This window comes from Sorghum bicolor, chromosome 6 (assembly GCF_000003195.3).
Source record: "Sorghum bicolor cultivar BTx623 chromosome 6, Sorghum_bicolor_NCBIv3, whole genome shotgun sequence".
In the NCBI taxonomy this organism is placed as follows: Eukaryota; Viridiplantae; Streptophyta; class Magnoliopsida; order Poales; family Poaceae; genus Sorghum; species Sorghum bicolor.
The window spans coordinates 60,546,345-60,574,183 of record NC_012875.2 but is presented as its reverse complement, the minus strand read 5'-3'; the positions used below and the strand labels follow the sequence as shown (position 1 = coordinate 60,574,183).

Below are 27,839 nucleotides of genomic sequence, written 5' to 3'. Positions count from 1 at the left end.
GGTTTTCTACTATGGAGGTTAGTTTTAAGATTTCGAAACATCAAATAAATATAGAGATCAAGTATTTAAAAGATGAATGGATGGCAATGGTAATCTGTGCTCATTAAAACAAACAAAGATAAGTCACATGATATCCTTATGTGTATGCATATGGCTGTTTACCTCTAGGACTTGTGCATCACCTGTCAACAATCAAGAGACTTTTGACCGACGAAGAAACCAGGGATGATAATGGTGATGGATGTGCGGACAGTGCTGCTTCTACTGCAGAGCCTAGGTACCTCCTTGCTTCGGTTTATGATTATGTGTTCATGCAGACACCGATTAATCCTACAACAGTTCAAGCTCGTGTGTGTGTCTGATTTGGCATATTTAAGACCCATGTGAACTAGCTGAAACTCAGTTTCGGTAACATCCTAAATGAAATTGTTCTCTCTAGGATTCTATCTTTTATCGCTAGATTATCTGTAGGGTTTGTTTCCATCTCCAAATATCTCTAACCATACATGGAGTATGCTTGCTTAGGGATGTCATCTAGACAAATCCGGTAATAAGTGCACACTAAGAGTGTTTTTTTGAATCTATGAAACTAAGAGTTAATTGCCCACACCCTATGTCCCTATGTACACACTTTTATTCCATAACTGACAATACAAATGTGACATGCCAAAATTACAAGAGGGTAACAAAAATTTCAGCAACACAGTTCAGGTTCAGTAAATAAGTCCCTTTTTTTAGTTGTAAACCAAGAGAGCTCCACATCAGAAGCTGAACCAAACTAAATTTGAAGCCACGAGAAGCTGAACCAAACTAAAACAGCATACATGAATTTAAACTTGATACGTTCATTTTCCTGCAGACAAATTACTTTCATTCCAAGATCTGACTACAAACTCAAGTGGTTGTAGATTACACATTTTTTTCTTTTCGATTGTTGCTACTCACTGCCTCACACACTTGGATAGGGTGAAACTTGTGGACCTTACATGTATATCTGATTTTTCTTGGTTGTTCCCTGGTTCTCTCCTAAAAATGAGTGGAAGAATGATATGCGTACCTTATTTTGTGCTATTAGCAGAGCTTCCAATCTGTACTGATGGGTTTAAAATAACAAGAAGCAAACAGCATTTTAAATTTGAACATGCTTGTCACATGATCAAGCTCTGTGAAGCACTTGCTGCTATTTTTATTCACAGTGTACCAAAGGACATATTAGTGGTGTGTCAACTAAGCCTGAATGATGCCTCTTGAACAGTTTACCAAAAAATAAAATCTATGGAAAACCTTCTTTATCTAAAAACTAAAAGTGTGTATACATTTTGAAGAAAAATATTACATGAACAGAAGTTTTCTGATTCCTTCTATGTGTTATTGAGGTCATGTGAAACTATCTATACTTCTAATAATATTATTGGTATTGTTTTTTTAGATAAATGATAGTACATATCCGGCTTCATCTATCAACCGATACAATCAGGCCAATTATTACAACATTTCGCCCATAGGCAAACACACAAGCTGCAAATAATTGGCAGTAGGCAAACACACAAAGCCAGATTTTTTTTTTTTTGGTCAGATGTTTTTCTTACTTGTGTGAGTAAATTTCAGGAATTGAAGCACTAGCTTCCAAACTTTCTCGTCCACTTATGTTGCTTAAATCTGTCTGCACCGGTTACCAGTATACATGCTTTCATTTTCCTTTTTGGTAGAAATATTTGCAAATAGTTCTAGTGTTTTTTCTTTACTTTGGTGTAGACAAGTTGGACTATGTTGTCTAGGACCAGTTTTGAAGGAAAATATTCCAATCGCCGTTCTAGTATGTACCAATACCCTACCTGCCCACTTTATTCTTATTCTTTGATTCTTGTCCTTGCAAGATTGTGCCATTAGTTTTTTCTTTGCTCCTCATGCTATTTGAAAAGCAATATTTTTTTTAAAAAAATTTCTTACAAACTAGTGCTCCTTGTCCTATCATAAAATATTTGTGAAGATCATTGAGCTTAATTTACAAAAACTCGGTCCTGAAATTTGACTTGTTACACTCAGGGGTAACATTGTGGATGATAGGCCATATGACCATACGCGGACTCAAAAAGATGATAACAACTTTGGTTACAGGGTCTTTCTGATATGCTTCCTTTTCTGCTAAGAAAATATCCTTTGGTGGCATGTCAGATATCTTTTCAATGCCTTTCCAAAAAAAAAAAGATATCTTATCAATGCTTTGTTTTTTTTTCTGCTTCACTTTTTTAACGTGTTCTCTAAATCCTTGTACTCTGATCCTTAATTCCCTCTTGACTTGCTGCATGAGCTAATTTCTCCTTGGATTCTGATCTTTAATTAGCTGAAGTTGATTTCTCATGTCGTGTCAGTTGGATCCTAGCGATTACGGAAATTATTGCTGATGTGCAGCAGTGGCTCATCCTCGGTATTATTGAGTTGGACAATAACTGCTCTGATCCATTCCAAGCTCAATCCTCCCCGTGTGTAGGCCTGTATGGAGCATCGTATAGTATAAGTAGTTTACATCCACCTGTTCATTTCTGGATCTGGAATTGACAGCAGAGCATGCAGTACTGGGTTCCTTGATAAATTGATATCTGACGGCGACTGGTAGAAAAGGGTCACTTTCTTTTTAGATGTAGAATGATGGCTTTTCGTTAGTTGATAGTCACTGCGTTGAAATATGACCGTTGATGGAGTGCGGCAAAGAGATGTGAAGACTAGAGTACCGTTGACTGAGAACTGCTGAATTACTAGACTAGTCTTTTATATGCAGGATTACACCAACAGACAGAATACGGCTGTTCATTTCATATAATAAAACCTGAATACATACCTTTTTTTTACCTTCTTGCAGTGGAGATTTTTTTCCCCTCATCAGCCAGGAGGATATATATTTGCCGGCCTGTGAAATTAATTAGATGTGTGTTTGTGTGATGCCATTGCAATTGCAATCGCCTCGATATTAAACCAATGGGTGGCGAACTGGGAACGGATACATCCGAATGTTGCTTTACATGGTGCTTATCCCATGAGACCATTGTTTAGTTGGGCATGGATCCTTCACTAATGATAGTTGATAGGCATGAAACTAGATTACTTGCAGGGAGCATAACTTTAGTGTTACACTAAGGCATCAAGTACAGCGTGGTGTCAGGATGGATGAGTTTTGTCCATGGAGCTTTTGTGACGTACGTACTTGGAATGCCATTCGAAACCATACTATTTAACTAGTATGGTCATGAAGAAAGTAGGTGGTGCTGAGCATTTGTTCATCCTGTTGTATTATTAATTCTTAATTAATTATTTCAGAATCCAGATGACGGACTCTCTGTCGGTTCCCTCCCTACTACGCGGCACGTTTGACTCGTGTAGGAGAAGGTTAGCATAGCAGCTGCTTGTTTGGTCGCTGAAGAGAACGCAAACCACAAGGCACGAACTGCTGAACCGCAAGCTGCCCACATTCAGGTGACTAGGTGAGTCTGAAACCCTGCAATTTCCAATGGCATGCATGTGCTCTCGGTCGCCATTTCCAAGCTGTACATGCATTGCGTTCCATGGTCGGTCGAATTATGCTTCCGGAACACTAGTGGCCTAATGCATATGATGATATGAATTTGCATTGTTATGTGGATTTGTAAGCTTGTGCAAGCAATAAGTTTGAGTAGTAGCTAGCTGGGCGATGGATGATACGTTTTGAGCTGGGTACAGGCGCACAGGAGAGTAGGAGACGTCCCTAACATGGCAGCTCTGCTTGTGTGGGTCTGGACGCCACCCGATGGCGTTGCGTCTGCCAACAACCATGCTCGTCCTAGCTAGTGCTAGTGCTAGTTGGCCCTTGTTTTGGCAGGACCCAGAGGCAGCCCCTGACTCGAAGCAGCAGCAGCAGCAACGTGCACGCTGGACGGCCAGAGGCGAAGCTTCCATTCCGTCCTGCACACAAGACGTGTCCAATCACCACCGTTTACTTGGGTCGGTCTTTGTCTTGGACCACTGTAGTAGGACTCTGATTCTGTCTATCTCTGTTTCTCAAAGCTGGGCTTGTGGGCACATGGGATGATAGAATCAGAAACGTGGCCTTGTGATTTCTACCTCCTCACCTAACATTAGTTCCTGCATTTTCCCCAGCTTCATCATCTATCTATTTATATATGTGCTGATCAAAACTGGAGTTTCCGTCAGTCTCACGTCTGTCTGTCGCTGGCAACTGCATTGCAGACCCGAGTATGTAAATGGTTTGGTCGAGCATGTACTCAATCTGTCCCAGAATAAATACGCATCTCACTTCTTGAGGAATGACTTTTTGAAATTTAACTAAATACACATCTTGCTTAGTGTACATGGTTACATAGTTTGTTGGTGATGGGTGATGACGACTACTACTATGGGCTATGGGCTATGGCCTACGACTACGAGTATGGGAGAAGGAATGAGGAGGCGACAGGGACCTTGTTGCTGTTGTCTGTGGATTAATTTCTTGCGCTTTACTAGTGGCTTGGCTTTGGCAATTGGGAATTGGGATGGGGATGGGGTTCGTTTGCCTCATCTGACGTCGACGCCACACCGGCCGTCACCTTTTCGAACTTGCCAAAGTCCCCTTCACTTTACTGCTCTGCTCTGCTGCTCAAGATAATTCCTCTTTCTCAGGTGATGGCTCTCTCTGCCTGTCGGTCATTACGTTAGTGCCTTCCTTGTCTTAGCCGAGATCGTCGTATAATAAAGCCTGAAATGACAGTCCTAATCAGATGGACCAAGACTTTGTTCTCTTTAATTAGCAATTGTGATGCGTGTGGACTTACTGGCATTTGGAAATGGCACCGTTGGTTCCTGTGGATGTATCACTGCATGACTTGCAAGTCCAAACACTCACCGTGTAGAAGAAGCACTGTGACTGAAGCAAGCAGGACACTAGGACAGGGGAGTGCCAACTGCTAAGGTTGACGACGACCAGACTAATGTTAGGCGCGTAGTTGAGGCAAGGCAACTACTAAACGTTGCTCCTCCATCTTTCTATCATCTTTATTATCTTTGTATCTTTTTTTGTAATTAAGGGAAGAAAGGCCATCTTTTTGGCTCCTAAATCTTAAGCCTTAAACTTGCCCCCAATCATTGCTGCTTTTCGATCCCAAAGCTCCATGATGATCGTTACTTAACCACCTCCTCTGCTCTTCAATTCTATACCATACCATCAAGCCCTTAGTTACTACTACTACCACTACTACCTAGCTACGAACAAGGATGCAGTGCCAAAGCAGCATCAACAGAACCCAACACCAACAGAGAATTGAAGTGAACACACACAGCAAAATGGCAGCAGTTCATTTCAGTTGAGGCACTGCTGCAGCTAGAGCTATAGCAGGGAATCATCAGTGCCGGCCGGTAGTGGCAGCAGTTCTTGTGCCTCCCTACCCAACGACTCACCCGATCTCTCTAGTCAGAAGTCAGTAGTCACTGCCCCCGATCCACCAATCCCCTCCTGCTCCTGCTGCTGCGTGAGTTCATTCGTTGCAGTCTCAGGTTCTCAGCATATATACTGCAGGACTCCACCCACTGCCCGGACCTCCACCACCTCCTCTCTTTCCTTTCACCTCTTCCTCCGTCCTCGCTCTCTCCTAGGCCTCTTCTTCCTCATCGATCACAGCCGGCCAGCTGCAACTAAAAGCTAGCTTAGCTAGCAGAAGCAAGAAAGGCACCATCATATCCGATCCGATCCATGGCGGTGAAGGACTGCGGCGGGCACAAGGGCTGCGAGTGCGAGCGTGAGCGTCTGTACCGGCGGTGCTGCGCGGCGCTCGTGGCGTTCATCCTCCTGGTCCTCTTCGTCATCCTCGTCGTCTGGCTGGTGCTGCGCCCGCACAAGCCCAAGTTCTACCTGCAGGACCTGTCGGTGCTGTGCCTCAACGTGACGCCGCCGGCGTCCACGTACCTCTTCACCACCATGCAGGCGACGGTGGCGGCGCGGAACGTCAACGACCGCGTCGGCGTCTACTACGACCAGGCGGACGCGTACGCCGAGTACAAGGGCGTCGCCATCACCGTGCCCACGCGCCTCCCCGTGCAGTACCAGGGGCCCAACGACGCCTCCGTCTGGTCCCCGTTCCTCCGCTCCCTCGACAGCGTCCAGCTCCCGCCGCAGCTCGCCGTCGCGCTGGCACAGGACGAGACGGCGGGCTACGTGCTCATCGACGTCCGCGTCGACGGTTGGGTTAGGTGGAAGGTCGGCACCTGGATCTCGGGACACTACCACCTCCGCGTCAACTGCCCCGCGCTGCTCACCGTCAACGAGGGCAAAGGAAGCTATGGCGCCAACACCGGCGGCGGAACGGGCTACTTCCGATTCCAGCAGGCCGCCGCATGCGCCGTCGACGTCTAGTCTCTAGTCTAGTGTACGTAGCTGGCTGGTGTTCGCTTCGTCTTGCGTCGTTGCAGCTTTAATTTGGTACATCAACATTCCTTCGTTCTCTTGTAAATCGATCGATCGATCGATCGTCGCATCAGAATCAGCTGCGTTTGTCAATTCGTCGATCGAATGGACGATGGTCTTTAATTTCAGAGCTTGGCTGCTGATTAGGCAGTGATGGATCGGATTCTGATTATTGGTGGGTTGGTTGGAGTCTTTGGATTGAAGAAGGGAGAGAGATGGAGGAAAAGACGATCATGATCATATCGTACTGTACTATCTATGGGGCAAACGTGAAGGTTGCTCCATCCATATACCATCAATAATGTCAATTGTTCATATATATATATATATATATATAAATACATAATTGTCTTGTCTCATCGGCCTAGCTAGTTTGATCTCTTTTCGTCGGTGTTCATCAGGCACGCACTAGCTTTTGTGACTTTTCATCGTCCATGGTTAATTGGTTGGTTGATGTTAGCCTTTCGATCGATCGAGTCGTCGAAAAGCAAATCAACGCAAAGGAAAGGGAAGGAAAAAGGCTATCTTTTTCGCCGTGGATTGAAGCATGAGCAGAAGCAAAACTACTACTAGCTAGTCGTCGTCTGTCGTCGCCGCCGTCTTTGCTTGTGGCGGAGATGTTGGACCTTTCTCTTGGAAACCAGCTTGTTTGGTTGAAAACCAAGGATCGATCGATGCAAGGCTGAAAACGAAAACCTTTCTCTTGTGGCGAGTGATCGAGTATATGAGCTGTTGCATTGGTTGGATGGCCAATAAACTGGCATGGCATGGCCGGGGAACCCGGGCACGTCACTCGCACATGGCGATGGTGATGCTGACGCCGCCGCGCGCGCCGTGTACCTGGCTACCTGCTGCATACTATCTATCCCTTGTTGGCCTGCCACATGCATGCATGCCTCTTGCCAAGAATTCCTGCACATCATCAACCCAACTGTTGGCGTGTCTTCCCTACCCAAAATTAAGCCCTAAGATAAAGAGAGAAGATGACAACGCTCCAAACCAGGCAGGGCGTCATCATCAACCCGTTGCTCATTGTGACGAGTTACACTTAGCAGTCGCCACTAGCCACTTTTCCCGTCCTCGCTCGTTTCCAAAAAAAATAATAAAAAAAAAAACTTCCTTCATCTCAAGATGACACAAACTATATCAATAACTAATATCTACCTACCTATATTTATATATACTACTTAATATTTAAAATACAAAATTTATTTACAACCATATTCTCGTTTTCACAATCGTCCTTCAATCCCACCCATCCGCATGTACATTACTAGATGATACAAGCTATATCTATATCTTTTTTTTAACCTAGCTATATCTATATACTTAATAATACATATATATATATATTCTATATTTATATTTATATCTAATATTAAAGAACAAAGGGTATGTTTACTGCCAATAATGACCATGCACCTCTCTGTCTCATGTCGTGAACTTGTGGCTCGTGCTGGTACGAGTTAGTGCGTCCAACTACGAAATATTTTGTCCCTTGTGTTTCGTCAAACCTCACTTAATTTAGAGTAGCAAAGCCTCTCCACAAATCTTTTTTGGTCCCTTGGTTCGTCAAACCTCACTAAATTTAGAGTTGCAAAACCTTCACTAGCTTTACACCACTTGTGTTTGTGGCCTAGCCCAAGTCTACCCATGTCGTGACTTGGCACTCACAGGTATATCTAGCTTTCCACCCTAAGATGCCACACCATAGAGAAAAAGAAGCTTTTCACGTGGACATGCATGCCATGTAACTATATTTTCATAGGAACCAAAGTTTCTAGGAAACATTGTTTTACTGGGGTTTCCATTGAAACCGTAGGGGGACACAATCTCTCTTGTGTCAAAATTGTCCTTAATTAATTAATCAGGATACTTTTCCTACAAATTTTTTCAATGTTTTCCTACATTTGTCATAGTATTTTCCTAGGCTTTCCACGTTGATTCCAGTAGCAGGCAATAGTCACGTATTTAAATTGAGTCAATAACTTTTCTTATTATTTTTATCATACAAGATTAATCCTTTATCGCAGCTAGCATTTATTATTGATCTTAAGATGTTTTAATTAAAACGAGATTGACCCAAGTCTAATAATCAAACAAGAAAGCTAGCACGCTATCTCTATATATAACTTTGGCATTGCGCGTGCTAGAATAGAAGAGATATCTATAACTCTTATAAAGCTAAACCCCACTAGATGAATTCTCTCTTCATGCAAGGTGTCCACATCATTCTCCATTAAGTGACTCACTAAATATTTTATCTCTTGATGCAAGGTGTCCACATCATTTTCCATTAAGTCCATGTCATCTCATATTAATTTTAAAAAAAATGACCATGTCATCTATATCATGTGAAATACTTTAAATCTTTAATCTACTCCTATTAACATACAAGTCATGCACATACACTATTTGTTTCATCACCGATTAATTTCTCTGAAATGTAATCAAATATTAGTTTTTATTCTATTAGCTTAGCAATTTTTATTAGATCTAATAAAATAAAATATATGCAAGTCAAATTCATATGTATACATACATAATAGACTGAATACCATATAATAATGTTATGTATGTAGTGATTTATTTTAAAAAAAATCCCGCAGCAACGCGCGGGGAATTTACCTAGTATATAATAAGTAACACACCAATCGCTGCAATTGGTTGGTGGATCGGATGGTACCAAATACTCTGCACGCGCTCCTTCGTTCAGTTACCTCACCTTAGACACCGTTGCAACTACTGACGCGCGCACTTGTATACATATATAATACAAAGGCACAGGATTAGGATACCAGTAGTAGATTTGTGGAGAGACTTTGCAACTCTAATTAAGAGTAGTACCAGTAGAAGCTGGGAGTGGATACCACCTTTCAGTTGCAGGTCCCTTTCGCACTCTTGCGTGGTCGCTAGCTCTGCGCGGCAACTGCTCTGCCCTCTGCGTACTGCATGCCCCGGCCGGCCTGCCTGCAGCTGCACCTAGCATCGACCATGGCAAAGGTGCATACAAAGTGGCTTTCAGGTCGGTTGCGGTTATACTTGCTGCACACCACACCACGCCAGCGACAGCCGTCAGGCTAGGGGTGCTTATCAAGCTAATTGCTCGCCGCTCTGTGCAGGTGCGATTTCATTTTGAGACAGAGAGACCTAGCCCTGCTGCTGAATGCATTGATAACACAATCGATGCGGACATGCATGTCTCTGTGGCAATCTCTGGAGTAGTCCTGACTATATAGCAGGCACATCTACTGCTAATTGCTACGTATATATATTTGGGGGAAAAAAACTGATGGATACGATATGAGATGCAGTTAATCTTAAAATACAGAAAATGGACGGGAGCCTTGGGAGGAGAATGCATGGGCATGGGCAAGGACAAGAAAGTGGCCGGAAACCGACCTTTGCGTCGCCAAGATGCTAAAGGTGAGGAGCAGGGAGAAGAAGCGGAAACCTTTGCGTTGCTAAGATGCTAAAGCAGGGCAGAGGAAGGTGCAGCGCCATTGTGCGTCCAAAGGCATTTTCGTAGCTTCCTTGCTGGTTTCGCCAAAGCCAAGAGAATATATACTAGGCTGTTATTTCCCCTTCTGAGAGAGTGCGTAACTCTTTTTTTTTTTGCAAATTATACAGTAAACTCTATCCCTAGGAATACGTCACAAGGACTGAGTCGAAAGGTCTCGAAATTCACGAAGTTACCACGGACGTCGTTTACCATTAAAAGCATAACACCATTAAATTTCTAGAATAAATTCAAGTAAAAGCGAGCACTCATACCAAATCAAGAACTTGAACCCGTATAGGTAGGCTCCACTATAAGAAACCAACCAACTGATATGATCATGTATAGAAGGGGAAAATAAATTGATTAGAAGGGAGGATCCACAACTCTCCTGGATCCCAATGCAACTCATGAGAGGAGCGAGGAAGGACGGAGGAACATATATATATATATATATATATATATATATATATATATATATATATATATATATACATGATTGATAATATCATGCATGTCAGTGAATAATAATGTAAAAAATCTAAAAGAAGAAATGTGAAAAAAGGCCACTTTTTGGTTACACTACATACACACACAGGATTAGGATCTCCATCTGCCCAACGACTTTTTGTCTCAACGTTTTTCGGAAAAAGGTTTTAGGTTTGGAGGAAGGAAGGAGAGAGAATCAATGTGTACTGTACTCGCTACTCGCATGGATGGACGGATGGACTATCCTTTCATCAATCAAGAATATAGCACAGTCATCACATGGATCGCCTCTCCCCATGCACAAACACAATGATCGATCATCTCCAAGGACAAGAGAGACTCAAGTGGGCCGGCGTGTGTCTAGAGGAGTAGACAAGTTACAAGATTCGCCGATCGCCCATCCAATCATACAAACCATCCTTTGCGAAAAGATTTCGGATCTCGGTACGGTAGTATTTTTGTTTTTATTTGATAAATATTATCCAATCATGGACTAACTAGGTTCAAAAGATTCATCTCATAATTTACAGACAAACTGTGTAATTAGATTTTATTTTCGTAGATATTTAATGCTTCATACATGTGCTTCGAGATTTGATTTGATAAAGAATCTTGAAAATTTTTTGGTTTGGGGATGAACTAAACAAGGCCCATGTGTCCATATGTGTGTGAAGTGCAGAGCTTCCAGTTCCGGATGATGGGAGTTGGCTGGCATCGCTTGGGTACGTATGGTCCGGTTAATTTCCAGAGGCTTTTATCTGTATGTCATTACGAAAAATTGATCAAATTATGAAGCCACTAAATTATATCCGTATGTCATTCCGCCTATTTTTGAAGACTAACCGGCCTGGTTCCGACGAAAGTCGAGCCGGCACTGCTCGAGCAGGGGTAGCGAATGACAGCCTCCCCAGCGCACTCACACCCACAGCTCGAGGTTCAGAACTTTTCAGGGTCCATGTGTAAGCTCAGAATCATTGATGAAAGTGGATCTACTTTTTTTTAAGCTCAAGGAATCTACCTAAACAAGTCGAAAATAGATCAAGAACACACGAGCTGCTAGGAAAATAAATAAAGGAGGCCTATCTCGGAGTGGCACGACAAGAACCTGGCCGGCGACAAGGGCATTGGAGTCGGCCATCTTGTTGACCGCGAGAATCGTCTCCTCCGTGGTGCTGAACTCCTGCGCGATGCCGGCCACGGAGCCCCCGGTGGTCACGACGTAGGTGAAGTGCACGACGGGCTGGCCGGCGACGAGGTTGCAGCTGCAGGGCACGGGGATCCAGAGCTGCTGTCCGACGGCGACCCTGTTGGCGGCGGCGATGTCCTGGTAGGCGTCGAGCGTGTCCCCGGCGCGGACCCGGTACGTGAGCCGCTGGAACGTGGCCCCGCGCCGTCCGAGCAGAGGCAAGGAAGGCGGACCCGCAGCGGCCCCGTCATCGCTAGAGCAGAGGACTCACACCCGCAGCTCGAGCACCGCGCGATCCGGGAGCTGCACCGCCGGCACGGCCCCGTCATCGCGCTGCGCTTCCTCTCACCGCGCCCGCCATCTTCGTGTCCGGCTTGTCGCGCGCGAGCCCGCGTTCGCCAGCCGGCCGCCGGCCATCGCGCAGGAACATCCGTTCCCTCCCCCTCCTCTCCACGCGCGCGCCGCCGGCTCTCCATCTCAAGCGCGCCGGCCCCGCCCAGATCCAGGTACCGACTCCACGGCCGCCGTGGTGCAGTGGATCATGGCGAACCTCGTGGCGAGATCCACTAGGTCGCCGCCGGCGCGTCCGGCGTCCACATTCAGGACGAGGACCTGCCGCGGATGCGTACGGCTACGCGACGCTCGAAGGCTTCCGCGTGCCGAGGCACGCGTCGGTGAACTTCACGGTGGCCGAGATGGTGCTCTGCACGGAGATCCTCACCGCTGGCGCCGACCCCGGCCCGCCGCTGCCCACGGCCTCGAAGGCGCACATCTCCGCCGGCGCCAACCTGACGCTCCTCTTGGCCAGGAACGAGGTGCTCAGCCCCACCGCGGTCCCCGACTCAAGACTCATGGTGTAAGGGGCAAGAAGGACATTATGCTATCTGGGATCCACATGTCAGACCCCTTAAACGAAAGAAAACGAACGGAATAGAGACGGAATGGCACACGGGTATAACCGAAGATGAAGTTGGGCACAGCGGTGCGAAACAATTTTTTTAGTGGCATTATGGTTTGGTTAATCTTTTATAATGGTATACAGGTAAAAGCCTCTAATTTCCATGTCTCGGGGAGCTTTTTGGAACTAGACTATTATGTGAAGTGGGCTTTGACAGAATGCCATCCCGCGACGAGGCGCTTTGCCAAATCACCATTATGAAACACGCTAAAATGCCATTGGAGGGCTTTGGGACACTTTTGATCTTCCTCTTCTACCCCTGTCTCTTTCCTTTATCTTTCGCTAACAGCGCTGAGACAGGAGGGAGTGTATAATGATGGATCGAGCCTGACGGGACGAGGAGCCCTCCCCGGCCATGGTTCACATAGCAACGGCGGCAGCGGCAGCGGACACGCCCACGCCCACTATCATCTTGCATCGACTCGATGTTGCGGTCGAGCTCTTGCCGAGCGACGACGGTGGGCTCGGCGGCATTGGCGTCGTCCCTACAGATGTGCTTGCTGAGGATGAAGGACGTGGCCGGCGGTGTCCGATGGGGGTTGGGGCCAGCGGGTGTAGACTAGTGGAGGCAAGAGGAGGAGCGGAGCGAGGATGGGGATGAGATGGAGAAGGACGTACGTCGGCGTGGTGCCGGTGCTGGTGGCGGCGATGTTGGAGTGGAGGACTTGGCCTGGCGGAGCAGCCACTCGATGGTGTGGCCTCACACCCACGCCGAGCGAGCTCCCCTCGTTCCATCCATGGCGCTCACTCTGTTCTGCTCCCAACGAGCAGCTAGGGGTAGAAGAGGAAGAAAAAGAGTCTTGGATGGCAATTCGCTGCGAGATGGCATTTTGGCGAAGCCCACTTCCCGTGATGGTCTAATTTCAAAAGGCTCTCGCTGTGTCGGGGGGCAGGCGCAGGCCTATCCTATCATTATCAATGGAGACACGCTTCACATGCCATTTGGGCCCTCTTTCTTCCAAAGCCCAGCAGTAGCCCGTGCCACCCATGTGGAGAAGCTGCTGGCCCATCCGAAGGGCACTAGGCTAGGGATGGCACCCACGGGTCGGTCCGAGACGTATGCTTTCCTTCTATTTTCTTTCGTCCAAATAGAGATCTACAGTATGTAGTACTAGAACAAATGTGTGGCACAAGACTATGTAAAACTTAGGATGAAATGTATGGACTAACATATGTTATCTACACAGACGGCCATTTGGCGAACAGGTCATTTATTACTCCACATAGTAGGAATTAACTCTGGTAATAACTCCATCAATTAGCTAGCCTAGTGGTACTAAAACCAGCTCACCGCACACCTAGCATTTATTTCGGCCCTTAGAAATAAATAAAATTTGTTCAAGCCCAGTTAAAGTCCAGCATCATTCCGTGAAACTATGATGATTATAAACATGTCCCTCACGAACTTCATTCTAAAACTAGGATGATTATTTATAAACATGTGCGGTCACGGGGAGCGGTTTGCATGCGTCCATCCAAGCAAAGTGAATAATGAGTGAGTTGGGCCAGCCGTTTGCTAACTGGCCCATCCATCCATCCATCCATCCTTGATGATGCAGCTATGGTAGCCTGGCCCGGTCCTTTATTTCTGGCCCATGCAATGCGGGTATGCACGTCAGATTGCAGGCGGGCTCGTTCGCGGCCGGCCGCTAACCCGCATCGCTTGCCGCAAAGTTTATTAGCGGGTTTGCGGCTTGCCACGAAGCTACAAATCTCGCGGACAAGTGTTCCGCGGACATAACAAATTTGTATGCAAAATCCACAAGACCCGCAAGAGATATTGAAGACCAAAAAAGAACACGTAGAAATATAGCTTCTACTAACATATAATACAGCTTCCACGGACTGATTGAACCTCATTTGAATACAGTAAACATATAATACAACTTCTGTCCGCATAATATGTTATAATATGTTGCATTTTGGCCAAGAGACAAGTTGAAATGCTAAACTGTGAAACTTCTGTCCGCATAAGCCACGTGAACCTGTCCGCATAAGCCACGTGAACCTGTGAAACTTCTGACTTCTCTCTGGGAATCCTCTACCGCAAGGCGCACAACACACTACTAAACTATAGCTCAAAGTAGAGCAACCTTTCATCATAAGGCGCACAACACACTACTATTCCAAAAGACAGTAACATAGATAAAGTTGAAATGCTAAACTGAAAGATATCGACAAAGACAAAAAAAAAAGTCATTTTTCTTCACCGGTTCTCCCTGTCTTGCGCCCCTTCTTTGCTCAACTTGACACCTCCTTTCCTCAAATATCGTCGTCATCACCATTGACGTCTTCTGATAATTTAATATCTGATAAACCTAAAACATGAGCGAGTAGTGAGTTATAAGGTGTTATTATTGCTCCATCAAGAATACTAGAACTAACATTATGCTACTTTGTACAATTAAAAGAAAATGTACCTTCTGCTCTCAACCAATCTTGCAGGCATACTAAGGCTTGAACTATCTTGCTTGTTAGTCGGCTTCTGTAGTCACTCACAATTCTTCCACTAGTGGAAAATGCGGATTCAGAAGCTACAGTTGATGCGGGTGCTGCAAGCACATCTCTTGCCATACGCGAAACCACAGGATATTTCGTAGAATGTATCCTCCACCACTGCAGAATATCAAATTTCTTTTGTCGAGGGAAAAGATCATCTTGCAGATATGTGTCTTCCTTTTTTGTGCTGCAAGATGTTGTTCAAAGTCTGCCCAACAGTCATCTTCATCAATACTTCCATCATTAGGCTCTAGTTCTGAGTAGTTTGAATCAGGTGACATTGATGAATATGCAGAAAACAGATTTTGCAATGTAGCCTTCACCATTTCTGTGTATTAATATTCAACAAAGTCAATAGAAACAGTAATTCACTTGTACCAAGTATGCAATTAATATTCAATTTCCATCTAAAGGACCAATAGAAACAGGACCCTAACCAAGACAACAATTCAACAAAGTCAAGACACCAGGAAATAATATTCTATTAAATATCAGAGACTAAGATAATGATAAACTGGTTGCTTCAATATGTACAAAGTTAAATCTAACCTGGCCCAAGATCAGGAGAAATAACAATTCTTGTATCATCAGATGAAGACGAAGATGATGATCTTGCAGATAGTACCGGAGACTGGCTCATCCTTGGTGAGTGTAGCATTCTATTAAGTACCGGAGATCTCACATAATGCACATGTGAGACAGATGACTTCCTCTGTATTCCTTCTGAATGATTTGAAGCACTAACAACAGAGGACTTCCGTTTTGACAGCAAGGACTTGATCCTTGATGCTGCATCTTTCCCTCCTTGCTGCTGCATATTCCTTTGTTGTCCTACATCTTCTAGCACGATCTCAAATGGTAGAGTTTCCATATGTATCCCGCCACGACTGAATCGAAGAAAGTAAATTTTAACTTTAAAATTTTAGGAAACAAATAAATATTGCACAAAGAGTTAGTGAAGGGAGGTGAGGATTGAGGAAATCGTTACCCAGAAGTGAGTTCCTGGATCTTGGTTGCTTCATCACCCTCATCCTCTCCTACCTCATCTTCCTCTACCGTAGTGGAGCGCCGGCCGAGGGCTCTGTTGATAGGTTTGAGCCTTTTACCTGTTCTCGATGAATCTACAACATAAGTATACGAGTATTAATTAGGAAAACAATAAAATAGCAAATAAATACTCTTGTTTTTTTTAGACATTAAAGCAGTAGATTAGGATAAACAATGATAGTGCACGCAATAATTTAAATCTAACCTCGGCCAAGATTAGGAGAAGCAGCCATTCTTGTATCATTGGGTAAGGTTGAAGATGATAATCCTGCATATGGTGACCTTTGGTGTTTGGCTCCGGAGTGGCCCATCCTTGGCGATGTTAGGATCTTATTCAGTAGCGGGGACCTCACAAATTGCACATTCGAAGCAGCTGGCTTCCTCCGCTTCTCTATCGGAGGCTTTTGAGCATTAACAACAGATGACTTCTGTTTCACTAGCAATGACTTCTTCACGTTCACACTCCTTGAAGTTGCATGCTTACTCCTTTGTTGATCTTCTTCTTGACCACTAAATTCTTTTGGCGCAAGCTCATATGGCAGGGTTGCCATGTCAACACCAGCACATCTGGATAGAATTCAATAACATGACTGCTCTCAGAAAAAGATGAAAGATGCATAATAAAGGCCTATACAGCCTAGTGGAAGGAAGCCAAGACATGATCGAGACATCTATGCCAAGATAAAAGATGCATAATAAAGGAACTAAGTCAGGCTGATACTAACTAAAATGGCTAGATTGCAGATTAAAGAATTTCAGAAAATGGATTTCTTTTTAGCCTAAATTTTTTTTTTGATGTACTTGCTTCATCCATGCAGAAATTGGACAGGAAATAAGTCTGACAAAGTTTGGAGCACATAATGATACCCATATATGTAGAAATAAATCTAGAGGGAACTAACAACAGGAAAGGAAAGAGGAGAAAGGAACTGAACAAAACACTCATTATTCTAAAATATTTTCAATTTCAAATAAAATAAAAATCTAGGTGGGGACATCCATGGACGTGCTCACCTCCTGTAGCTCCGGCCCTCTTCTCACCATTGTCCATTGCAGTAGTACAGCTCTAACACACCACACAAGGCCACTACCGACAGCCCTCTCTCTCTCTCTCTCTAAAACAAGCTGGATTCCTGACAGTGCAAGCAAAGCAAAGCAAGCAGCAGAAGCACCCCCTCTCCCTCAGCAACGCATCTGGTCATATACTGTCCGGCATAATATCTGCTGACCAGATGCGGTGCTCGTGAGAGCAAATCGCCAAATCCTTTCACCTCCTATAAAATTGATCGAATGAGAGTAAATGACCAGATGCGGTGCTCATGCATGACCCCCAGTCCCCAGATGCGGTGCTCATGACCCTAGATGCGGTGCTCAAACCAAAATCCTTACCCATATTTATCTCGCCCCAATCCTGCAAAAGCCGACGCTTGGAACTTGGAGGCTTCATGGTCCCCGTCCTCTCCTGCCTCCTCTTGCTCCACCATAGATGAGCGCGAGTCGAGGGCCAGGTTTCGGCTGCCTGCCACGGCCGGAATCGGCGTTCCCACCATTTTGCGCCAAGGGCCAGGACGAGCGGAGGAGGACGATGTGGTGACGGCGGCACGGCGCCTCGTGCGATAGCAGCCGGTAGGGTTAGGAGATGCAGTAGTTGCGGGTCTTGCGGGCTTTGTCTCTTGTCCAATGGGCTTAGTGGGTTCAGATATGTTGGGCCATAAAAATACTGCAGCTGGGCCACTACAGCCACGAATATAAATTGGAATTCCATATAAATTTTACGGGGCGAACATGCGGGCCTCGTTAAAAGCCCGCCCCGCCTGCAATTGTATATGCACGCAGGCCTGGGCCATGAGTGGAGTAGTGGCAGGCTCTATCATCGGTGGTTGGTTTTACGCGATTACGACGATTACGGAGTTTCGGATCTACTGTACTATGAAACAGTGAGTGTGGTTCAGACGTGGTTAGTCGTCACGCGTCTTTGCGCGACAAATCAATCAATCTGACGAGTGACGATGGACTTGCGAGTAAAATTCAGGACATTTTCAGAGCGACACGCGAGCGACGTGTCCTTGAGTGAACTGGGCAAGTTGTCAAGCACACACGGCACCAGAAGAAAATCGGCCGTTTTTCTACTGTAGTTTATTTCTACCTTGGATTGTCAGTAATCCGGACATAAAAAAAATTCCTCTTGATAGCTGTAGGCCTTGTTTAGTTCAAACAAAAAATTTTTCAAGATTTTCCGTCGCATCAAATCTTGCGGCATATGTATGGAGCATTAAATATAGACAAAAATAAAAACTAACTACACAGTTTATCTGTAAATCGTGAGATGAATCTTTTAAGCCTAGTTACTCTATGATTAGACAATGTTTGTTAAATAAAAAACGAAAATGTTACAGTATCGAAATCCGAAATTTGTTCGGATCTAAACAAGGCCGTAGTTTATTTATTTCTACCGTGGATCGTCAGCGGTCGGGGGATCGGATCAAAAAGAAATCCTCTCGGTGTGCTGGGAGGGATTTGACCTGTAACGGCAGGCTGCCGAAGCGAGCCAAGCCACGAGGGGAGAAAAATAGAGCGATGGGGGTGACTTGGTGGTGGCTTATGGAATGGCGCCGCACGCCACCGCATTTGTTTCTCTGAGATGATACGGCGTTCTGTGATGTGAACCATTCATCAAAAAATAGTTGGATGCCATCAAAATTATTAAAAATGGACTTGCTTTACTTCGATTAAAAAGGTGCTAACTGTTGAGAACTATAGATCTCCAGATCCGTTCTTTCTATTCCTGGTCCCAAGAAAAGAGGTGTATAGAAGTTGTACATAAACCTCGTTTCCATTACCCAATCCTCAAAAATAACACACAAGAACACATGCGACAAATATATGTGGGAGGGAGTCATCTCTTCATATTAGTCATTATAGGTACACTTATATAGATGTAGCCTTTAGAACATATATGTTAGCCTCCAAGATATACTCCCTTCGTCTGAAAAAGATCGATGTGTTTTGACTTTGACACATCATGTTTGACCGCTTGTTTTATTTAAATTTTTTGTGCAAATTATAAAATAAAAAAACATTATGAAAGTATCTCTAATGATCAAATAAGTTATATCAAAAGGGATGATATTTATACAAAAAAATTTAATAAGACGGGTGGTCAAACAAGATGTCTGAAAATCAACAATAGTCTTTTTGAGACGGAGGGAGTATGATGTATGAATCCATCAATTCTCTAATTAAGAGATTGTCACCACTAATAACTTCACCATATTAGCTAAGTGATTGAGAGTCTTCACTTTTCAATTAAAGAAACTAGTATTATTTGTCGACAAAGAAGGCCATTCTTATTTTTCAAAAGAATGCATTTTCTATATAGTCAAATGATTTGAAGTTTCACCAAAGTTATATATTGCGATAAAAAAGTATCACTCAATTAATTATGAAATATAATCTTGTAGTAAATAAATTTAGTTAAAGACATAAAGTTAATGTATTCACTATAAACTCGATCTAAGTTAAGCTAGATTGATGTGCATAAATTCTATAACTATTTTTTTATAGAAAAATAGGATATGTCTATCTATATCTACTATACCTAGAAGCAGGGGAATTCTAGATAGTGGCGGGATATGTTTTTCTGTAGTTGCGGAGGAAGTAATTGCCGCTATGAGGAAAGTCAGAGCCGTGAGCCAAAGAAATCTATAAGAGAAAGCCTACCTAGGTAAATAAGCAAAGATGGTAGCTGGAATCAAGATACTTGCTCCTAAAAGAATGAAAAAAAAAGAATCATAGAGTAAAGACTGAGGAGAGAAGTCCGACTACTTTTTCAAAAGCTCCGCTTCCTCACTGCTTCAGTGTTGGAGAAGTTCCTTAGGAAGAGGCACGGGGGATATCTTCCTAATACTATATCTATGCTTAACATAAAGGTGAAGGGTTTGGTAATATAAAAAAACTAATAATTTATAATGTGCAACAAGTATAATAAATAGATAAGAGAAATCATGGAATATACTATGTCGTAAGTTGAGATGCAAATGTTGTCAATACTTTTATAGATCTGATCAACCTTTAAAAAAGTTAATTTCAATATAAATCTAGAATGATACTCGCTCCATCCCAAATTGTAAGTCATTCCAAAAATCTTGGAAAGTCAAACTTTTCTAAGTTTGACCAAATTTATATGATAAAATAATTATTATTATGATACTAACTAAGTATCATTAGATTCTTCCTTAATTATATTTTCATAGTATATTCACTTTACGTCGTAAATTTTAGTATTTTTCTCTATAATTTTAGTCAAACATGAAAATGTTTTGACTCTCCAAAATTCTTGGAGTTACTTACAATTTAGAATGGAAGAAGTATATATTTTTTTTAGAGGCCAAGGAGGAAATATCATATTGTCCGTGCCATTGTGCACTCCCACGTGGAAGGTGGAAATCACGCGGAAGGGATGGCAGAAGGCAGGGGGCGCAGGGCGGGTCCTGACCGTGTGGGGGTGCGATCTGTGCCCGACCCGAGTCGGGACGTCCTGGCCGTTGTGCGGCAAACGGTCAAACCAATCATTAGCAAATTACCTCTGACCAGCGGAACAATATGCTGGCACATGGCCGGTTGCAGCCGTGGCTGACATGCAAAGGACCGGCACAGGCAAGCTGCGGCCGCCCCTGGACACCTTGCCGCAAGCACCGGCCGGCCGTGGCAAGCCCGCGCATGGCCGAGGGCAGCAGCGCATGTGGCCAGGGATCGGACGCGGCGGGCTAGGTTTCGTCGAGCAGCGATGATGACGGAACGATACGATGACAACGTTTCCACGAGAGGGCTTCTGGAGTTTAATTTGCAAAAGAATAGATTAGGGAGGGATGAGTGGGAGGGGTTAATTGCTAATCTCTAACACATTAGTCATATCCATCGGATCTAGATCTAACGATCCACGTGCGAGTTTCCATAGTTTTCACGGGAAACTGGTTTCCATAGCATATCCCATATTTATTATATAGGGGCCAGGAGGAAGTATCATATTGTCCGTGCCACTGTGCACTCCCACGTGGAAGGTGAAAATCACGCGGAAGGGATGGCAGAAGGCAGGGGCGCAGGGCGGGTCCTGACCGTGTGGGGTGGGATTTGTGCCCGACCCGAGTCGGGACGTCCTGGCCGTTGCGCTTGCGCTGCAAACGGTCAAACCAATCAGGCGCGACCCACCCACCCAACCCAAAGGCACAACGGCTACAACTCTCCCGCGGGGCATGTGCCAGCGGCGCCTCCTCGTCTCTCCACCACCACGAGTCCACGACGGCCGCCACCCACTTCCCCGTGCCTTCCACCTCCCCCAATCCCCCACAGGCGGAGGAGCAGTTTGGCAGTTTCCAACCAAGGGAAGGCAAGGGAGCCCAGCAGGCAGGCGAGGCGAGGCGAGGCGAGCGAGCACGACGACCAGGGCAAACCAACCACCCCCAAATTAACCCCATCGCGGCGGGCGGGCGGGCGTCTCCTCTTCCAACTCCACCACGCGCTTACACAACCGCGTCGGGTCCCCTTCCCCGGCTTCGTTCCATATAAACCAGCCCCAGCCCGGCCTCCCCACCAAATCCAATCCACCACCGCCGTCCTGCCTCTTCCATTCCACTCCACTCCATCCACCGGAGGGAACCCAATCCAAGCCCGCCCGCATCCGCCGTCGACCACCCGCGACAACAACACCCCCAAGAACCATGGGTTCCGCGAGCCGCGCCGTCTCGTGCCTCTGCTGCCCCTGCAAGTGCCTAGCCTGCGGCCTCTTCAGCTGCCTCTGCAGCATCCTCGTCTCCCTCGCCGTCACGCTCGGCATCCTCGTCCTCATCCTCTACCTCATCTTCAAGCCCCACATGATCGCCGCCACCGTCGACTCCGCCTCGCTCGCCCAGTTCAACCTCTCCACAACCTCCACGCTCACCTACGACCTCAACGTCACCATGACGGTGCGCAACCCCAACACGCGCGTCGGCCTCTACTACGACGACGTCCAGTCCCTCGCCTACTACAAGGACCAGCGCTTCGGCTACACCACGCTCGACGCCTTCTACCAGGGCACCCAGGCGTCCACCAAGCTGTCCCCGGAGTTCCACGGCAACCAGCTCCTCCAGGGCGACGTCACCGCCGCCGAGTTCAGGCAGGAGCAGTCCGCGGGCAACTTCGCCGTCAACGTGGATCTCAACGCCAAACTCAGGGTCAAGGTCTGGGCGTTCAAGGTCCGCGGGCCTAAGGCGAAGATCAGCTGCCAGCTCTCCGTCCCCGCGCCTGGTGCCGCCAACGCATCGCCGTTCCAGCCCACGAATTGCAAAGTCTGGTTCTGATTTTGGGATTTGGGATTTGGATTTGGATGCCACCTGGTGGTGTGGATTTCCTACAGATGCTAGGATTACTACTAGTAGATAATATTGCCATCTGATGCTGCTGCTGCTGCTGCTGCTGCTTTCTGTGGATTTATTCTTTCTTTCGTTGATTCTCTCAGTCGATTTCCATGTCGATTGTTCCTCTGTACATCGCCGCGGCTGCTTGATTTATATATAGATTTTCTTTTCTATATACTGCTGCTAGATCCTCCTCTCGTATGATTCCATCTTGCAATTGCTTTTCACTTTCAGTTCTACGTACATTACTGAAAAAAATTACAACTAGCCCGGCGAATCTCGTGATCCTCTGACGCGAATTCAGAGGATTGCTTTGCTCTGTTCCTCAAATCTTGCAATTCCAATTGGTTCCATGTCCATTTGCAATCCTCGCTATGAACATGATTGCAATTAAAAAAGAAAAAAGAAAAACCCGGTTGGTTCGCTAATGGATCACCATCACGAGACGCGACGTGACGTGATCAAATTCACGGGGTCAAGAGAGTAGATGTTGCACGCGGAAAGCTTGCGACCTTTCTCCCCCCTGAAAGCAGCAGCGCACTTTTTTTCTTGTCTAGTGTAGACGCTGTCATGTGTGCAATGCATTTATCCCCAACCTTTCTACGACGTGGTGCGTTTGGTTCGGTTTCTTCCTTGCTTGTGTGTGTGTGTGCATCTCTGTCACAGAACAGAACAAAACATTTGTCACTCCCGTTGACAGAGATGCAAGGGCCGTGCCGTCTGATGATCGGGTTCAACAGAAAGTTGTTTCAATTTTTGTGAGCGGAGCAGTGCAGGTGACCAAAAATAACAACCGGTGCTTCCTTCCGGACAGAAAATATCTACCGGCGGTTGGGTTATACGGTCATGTCTGTCCTGCTCATGACTGAACGCAAAGAATAATGCAGGGAACCACGACGAGCTCAAAACGACACGACAATGGTGGATCGTGGACAGCGAATAGCTCGTGCCCTGGTGGTTGGTGCTCCACTAAAACATCCAAGGACAAGGACACCGTGGGCCACGTGCACATAGAGATAGAAGAGTCGACATCTAGTGTTGTGTTTGGATGGATAAACTTAATCCATCTACAAGTACTAGATCGGTAGATCCACATATACGAATCGAAAGGAAAACGAACAAATCTTTTTTCAACACGAGATCATCCTATTTCATGCGTTCTGAGTTTTTGGGGGAGGTGAGGAAATAAACTAATCTTTTTTTACTTTATTAATCTTATCCATCTTGCAATACCATATGCATCGAAGGAAATTGCAATGTTTCCAAACAAGCCTTTTAGGAAAGAGCTTCTGCTATGTTGGTGGTTGGAAGGGAAGAGCTATGTTTCCAAACAACCCTTTTAGGAAATTGCAATGTTTACAAACAAACCTTTTAGGAAAGAGCCGAAGGAGGAAGGAAACAAAGAAGATGCGCATGGCCCATTAGCCCATATTCGTTTGGGCCTTCCCCGTCCGCGTCTTTTGAGATTGCGTACTTCCCTCTGCTTTTTTTTTTTGAGTGGTTCCCTCTGCTGCTATGGAGTAGTAGGCTTACGATCAATGCCAGGCCCACTGCGTGTTGTCGGGCCTGATGATAGAAAACGAGGTACAAACAGAAACTCGAGCCCAGAACAGTAAAAGAATGCAGTACAGTGTTACTCAAAAGAAAAAAAAAACTAGTAGTCGCACTAGTGTACGAGTACAATGTTTTTACTGCCGCCCGGTAGTGCACAAGTACCACATCCTGATCAAAGACGCTCCGGTCCCTGCCTTGCACTGCACTGCCGACACGGCGAGCAATGGCACATGCCCTCATTCACGTCGCCACTGTCAGTACTGCAGTGAATTAGGTAGGGCAATTGAAAGTAGCCCTGCTCCTTGCACTGCCCACAACCACATGCAATCAAGGTACGTACATGCGACAAGAGAGAGCCCCACCAAACATTCCACCCGTCAGCCCAGAAAGCCAATCGCCGATATCACAGCCACATGATTACATTTTTGGTTTTTAGCCCAAGAGAAATGCTGAAATCAAATATGCTAAAAAATTACTGCAATACGGATTAAAATAAACTACTACTAACAATTCTAATGAGCTGCATCGATGCACATGCTTCCCCTCTTTCCCAAAGCAATCCGTAAAGAAAAAGAAAAGCATCCGTCTTTTTGCTCGTCTTTTCCTCACATCACATACCATGTCCATGATGATGATCAACGTCTAAACTCTAAACGCATCCATGTGACATGAATGAGCAGGCAGCCAGGCACACACGATAGTAATTTTTTTTTTCAATCTTACACGATAGTAAATTTAGTTTATTACCAGTACAATCCGCAAAGCACGATAGTAAAAGAGCAAACAGCCAGCTTTTGCATTTACCATTGCCGCTACGTGGACTGGAGTAATTAATAGCCTCCACTCCGATCCCGCCATGCCGATCCACGTCGCTCACGACGACGACGCGCATGGCTGCCGGCGGAACCCCAGCCTCTCTTTCTCCAGGTCGTACTCCACGAGGTAGTTCTGCTGCTGGAAGCTGCCGAGGATGATGGCCGGGCCACCGCCCTCGTCTCCAGCGCCGGAGCCTCCGAAGTCGGTGACCACGGCGAGGCAGATGGCCTCGGCAGCACCAGCGCCGGCGCCGGCGCCGGGCACGGGTGCGCGGCCCGCGACCACGAAGTAGTTCTCGAGCGGGAGCTGCATCACCGCGCCGCCCTTGAAGTGGAGCGACAGCTCCGGCAGCGCCATGGACTTGGCGCCCTGCGGCAGCGCGAAGCAGGGGTGCAGGCCCAGCCCCTCCTCCACGTCCTTGGACCGCTTGTACCGCCCTCCCACCGCCGCCACCACCGCGTCCGCCACGGGCTGGAACACCGTCGGGTCGAGGTACGTGAACGTGGTGCCGGAGTCCACGATGGCGCCACCGGACCCCGCGGCGTTGGCCGCGAACGCCCGCGCCGGGAGCCGCACCGCCTTCCCGCCCACCGTCACGCCCGACAGCGCCAGGTAGTAGTAGACGGCGTACGGCTGCTTGTCGCCCGCCGCGCTCTTCACCAGGGGCACGTACTGCATGCCGTCGTTGTCGCCGCCGAGGACGAGCGAGCCGCTCACGGCGGCGTTGTCGTCGAAGCGGCGGGACAGAAGGCAGTAGGAGAATTTGGAGAGGCCGAGCTGCGCGGGCACGGACGGCGCGCCGCGGCCGAAGCCAGCGAGGCCCGACGGCGGTTGGTGCACGGACACGAGGCTGCATCCGAGGACGAAGCCAGAAACGGCGCGCCCCGGCGCGCGCAGGGTGTCGGCGATGAGCAGCCCGGCGGTGGAGCCGGAGCCGTAGACGACGGCGTAGGGCGGGCAGACGTTGCTGGCGGGGGTGCAGTTGGCGCCGCGGGAGCAGGGGGCGCGGCACTTGGCGACGTGCTCGGCGGAGTGGACCCACAGGCAGGAAGGGTTGCGGCAGCCGACGAGGCGGGAGGAGGAGGAGTTCTTGGGGTGGAAGACCGGCACGGCGGCGGCGAACGGGGAGGAGCAGTTGCGGCAGTCGTAGTTGGAGGTGCAGGGCACCCAGGTGAGCTGGCTGCCGGTGTCGAGCAGCACGGGGAGCGGCTGCGGCGGCGTGCCGAGCGACGCCGTGAAGGCGTAGCCGCCGTAGGAGTGCGGGTACAGTGCGGCGGTGGCTGGGATTGACTTGTGGCCGCCTGATGATGATCCTTTTTGGCTGTGGTGGCTGGCGCGTCCCCGGCGCTTGAGGTGCGACGCGCGGGCCAGCGACGCGGCGGCCAGGCGGGACAGCGGGTGGTGGTGCGCGTCCTCGGCCTCGGCCTCGGCCACGTGCGGGAGGTGGCGGTACAGCGGCAGGGTCGTGGCCGTCGGCGCGGCGGTGGGGAAGAGAGGAACGGTGACGAGGAGGATGAGGAGAAGCGGGAGCAGAGGTGGTGGTGGAGCCATGGTGGCTCGTGGCTGGAATGGATGACGAGGGGGTTTGGGTTTTAAGCTGCCAGCGGCGGCAGCGCGTGCTTTGTCTGTGTGTGATTCTAAAACGATGGCCGATGGGACAGGAGTATATGTGCCTCGCTTGGGTTGGTGGACATGGCGGTGGCCGGTGGGTCCCCCTCCTCTCCGCCTCCGCCTCCGTCTCCGGCCTGGCCGTCCTTGATGATGACCATCATGACCATGATCATGGGCTCATGGCCATGGGTTGCACCGGGTCACGGGCGCAGGACGCGTGCGCGGCGCGTGAGATCACCACTTCATCAGGACCTTGGTTCATTTTAGAAGATGGAATGAATATCACAAGGAATTGCTGATGGCAACTCTTGTACTCCGTAAAAGAGTCCAGGTGTGTGCTAAGTTTGTTGAAGAACAATGTGCTGCAGCAACACATACACAAGGAACTCATTCTGATTAACACCATTACTTGTGGGTAACCACTTATTTTGGTGCTTCTGATTTACAAGATCTTTATTGTTTCTCACCCCCTTTTGTTCACCCTGATTATCTCAGTTGTGCACTAAAGAAGGTTTGAAATTTGCTGACATATCTTATCTTAGCTATGTGATTCCCACTTTATGCTTTTCAGTTTTATGGTTTCAAACTTCCTATAACGAGAAGGTATAAAGTGATGATGATCATGCATAGTTCATGATTACAATTTAGGTTGTATTTTTTAGAGAAAATTCCCACCATAGTCTGTTTTTTTAGCCTGTTTATCATTTCCATTTCACTCAATATAAAAAAATTGAACATCAGCGCTGAGGGGCCAGAGAAAAAAAAAAGATAGATAACACACCTAGTATGTAATAGATCTTTAGATTGATAGCTACGTATATGCATCCTGTTCGGCTAGCTGAAAAAAACCATTGCTAGGCCTTGTTTAGTTTCTAATTTTTTTTGTAAAATTTTTTAGATTACTCGTCACATTGAACATTCATGGAGCATTATATATAGATATAAAAGAAATAACTAATTACACAGTTTACTTATAATTTATGAGATGAATCGTTTGAGTCTAGTTAGTCTATGGTTAGACAAGATTAGCGAAATTGCTATAGTGTCTATTTTGCAAAAAAAAAAATAGAACTAAACAAGGCCTAATACTAATTTATTTATTGTAAGAAAAAATATTATTCCGTAACTGAAAACATCAACCGCACAAACCTCACAAGGGCAAGGCCCAGGTCATAATTTCAATCGTTGTCCCCTCCATATTGGGCTTAGCGTATAAACGTGGCCCATTCCCAACGTTATCGTCTCTGGCCCATTCAAAAATGAGATCCATATCATCCTATCCGTCGGGCCAGCCCAAGTAAAATCCTAGCTAGCTGCCTTCTCCAGCCGCAGGGCCGCAGCCTCGCTCGGATGGTTCT

General features: G+C 46.6%; 4 protein-coding genes across 7 annotated transcripts; 2 read left to right on the top strand and 2 right to left on the bottom strand.

Annotated features, from left to right (window-relative positions):
* On the top strand, positions 5,064–6,773 carry LOC8076500 (NDR1/HIN1-like protein 1). Its single transcript, XM_002448759.2, has one exon. It carries the CDS (start codon positions 5,717–5,719, stop codon positions 6,374–6,376), a length of 660 nt encoding a protein of 219 aa, XP_002448804.1. The 5' UTR covers positions 5,064–5,716; the 3' UTR covers positions 6,377–6,773.
* LOC110436565 lies at positions 14,406–17,726 on the bottom strand. Of its 4 annotated transcripts, XM_021463877.1 has the most exons (7): positions 17,495–17,582; positions 17,120–17,379; positions 16,311–16,672; positions 16,047–16,179; positions 15,608–15,945; positions 14,980–15,386; positions 14,406–14,877 (listed from the first exon to the last, which is right to left on the bottom strand). In XM_021463877.1, the coding sequence occupies exons 3-6, from the start codon at positions 16,654–16,656 to the stop codon at positions 15,094–15,096; spliced, it is 1,110 nt and encodes a 369-aa protein (XP_021319552.1). In that variant the 5' UTR covers positions 16,657–16,672; positions 17,120–17,379; positions 17,495–17,582; the 3' UTR covers positions 14,406–14,877; positions 14,980–15,093. The 4 variants fall into 4 exon arrangements, with proteins under 4 accessions (XP_021319552.1, XP_021319549.1, XP_021319550.1 ...); XM_021463874.1 differs by lacking the exon at positions 17,120–17,379 and having other exon boundaries at positions 17,495–17,726; XM_021463875.1 differs by lacking the exon at positions 17,120–17,379 and having other exon boundaries at positions 14,980–15,314; positions 17,495–17,726.
* On the top strand, positions 21,629–22,677 carry LOC8076499 (NDR1/HIN1-like protein 2). The gene has a single exon (XM_002448758.2). The coding sequence runs from the start codon at positions 21,823–21,825 to the stop codon at positions 22,441–22,443; it is 621 nt and encodes a 206-aa protein (XP_002448803.1). The 5' UTR covers positions 21,629–21,822; the 3' UTR covers positions 22,444–22,677.
* On the bottom strand, positions 24,623–26,523 carry LOC8055446 (probable aspartyl protease At4g16563). Its single transcript, XM_002447313.2, has one exon. It carries the CDS (start codon positions 26,419–26,421, stop codon positions 24,928–24,930), a length of 1,494 nt encoding a protein of 497 aa, XP_002447358.1. The 5' UTR covers positions 26,422–26,523; the 3' UTR covers positions 24,623–24,927.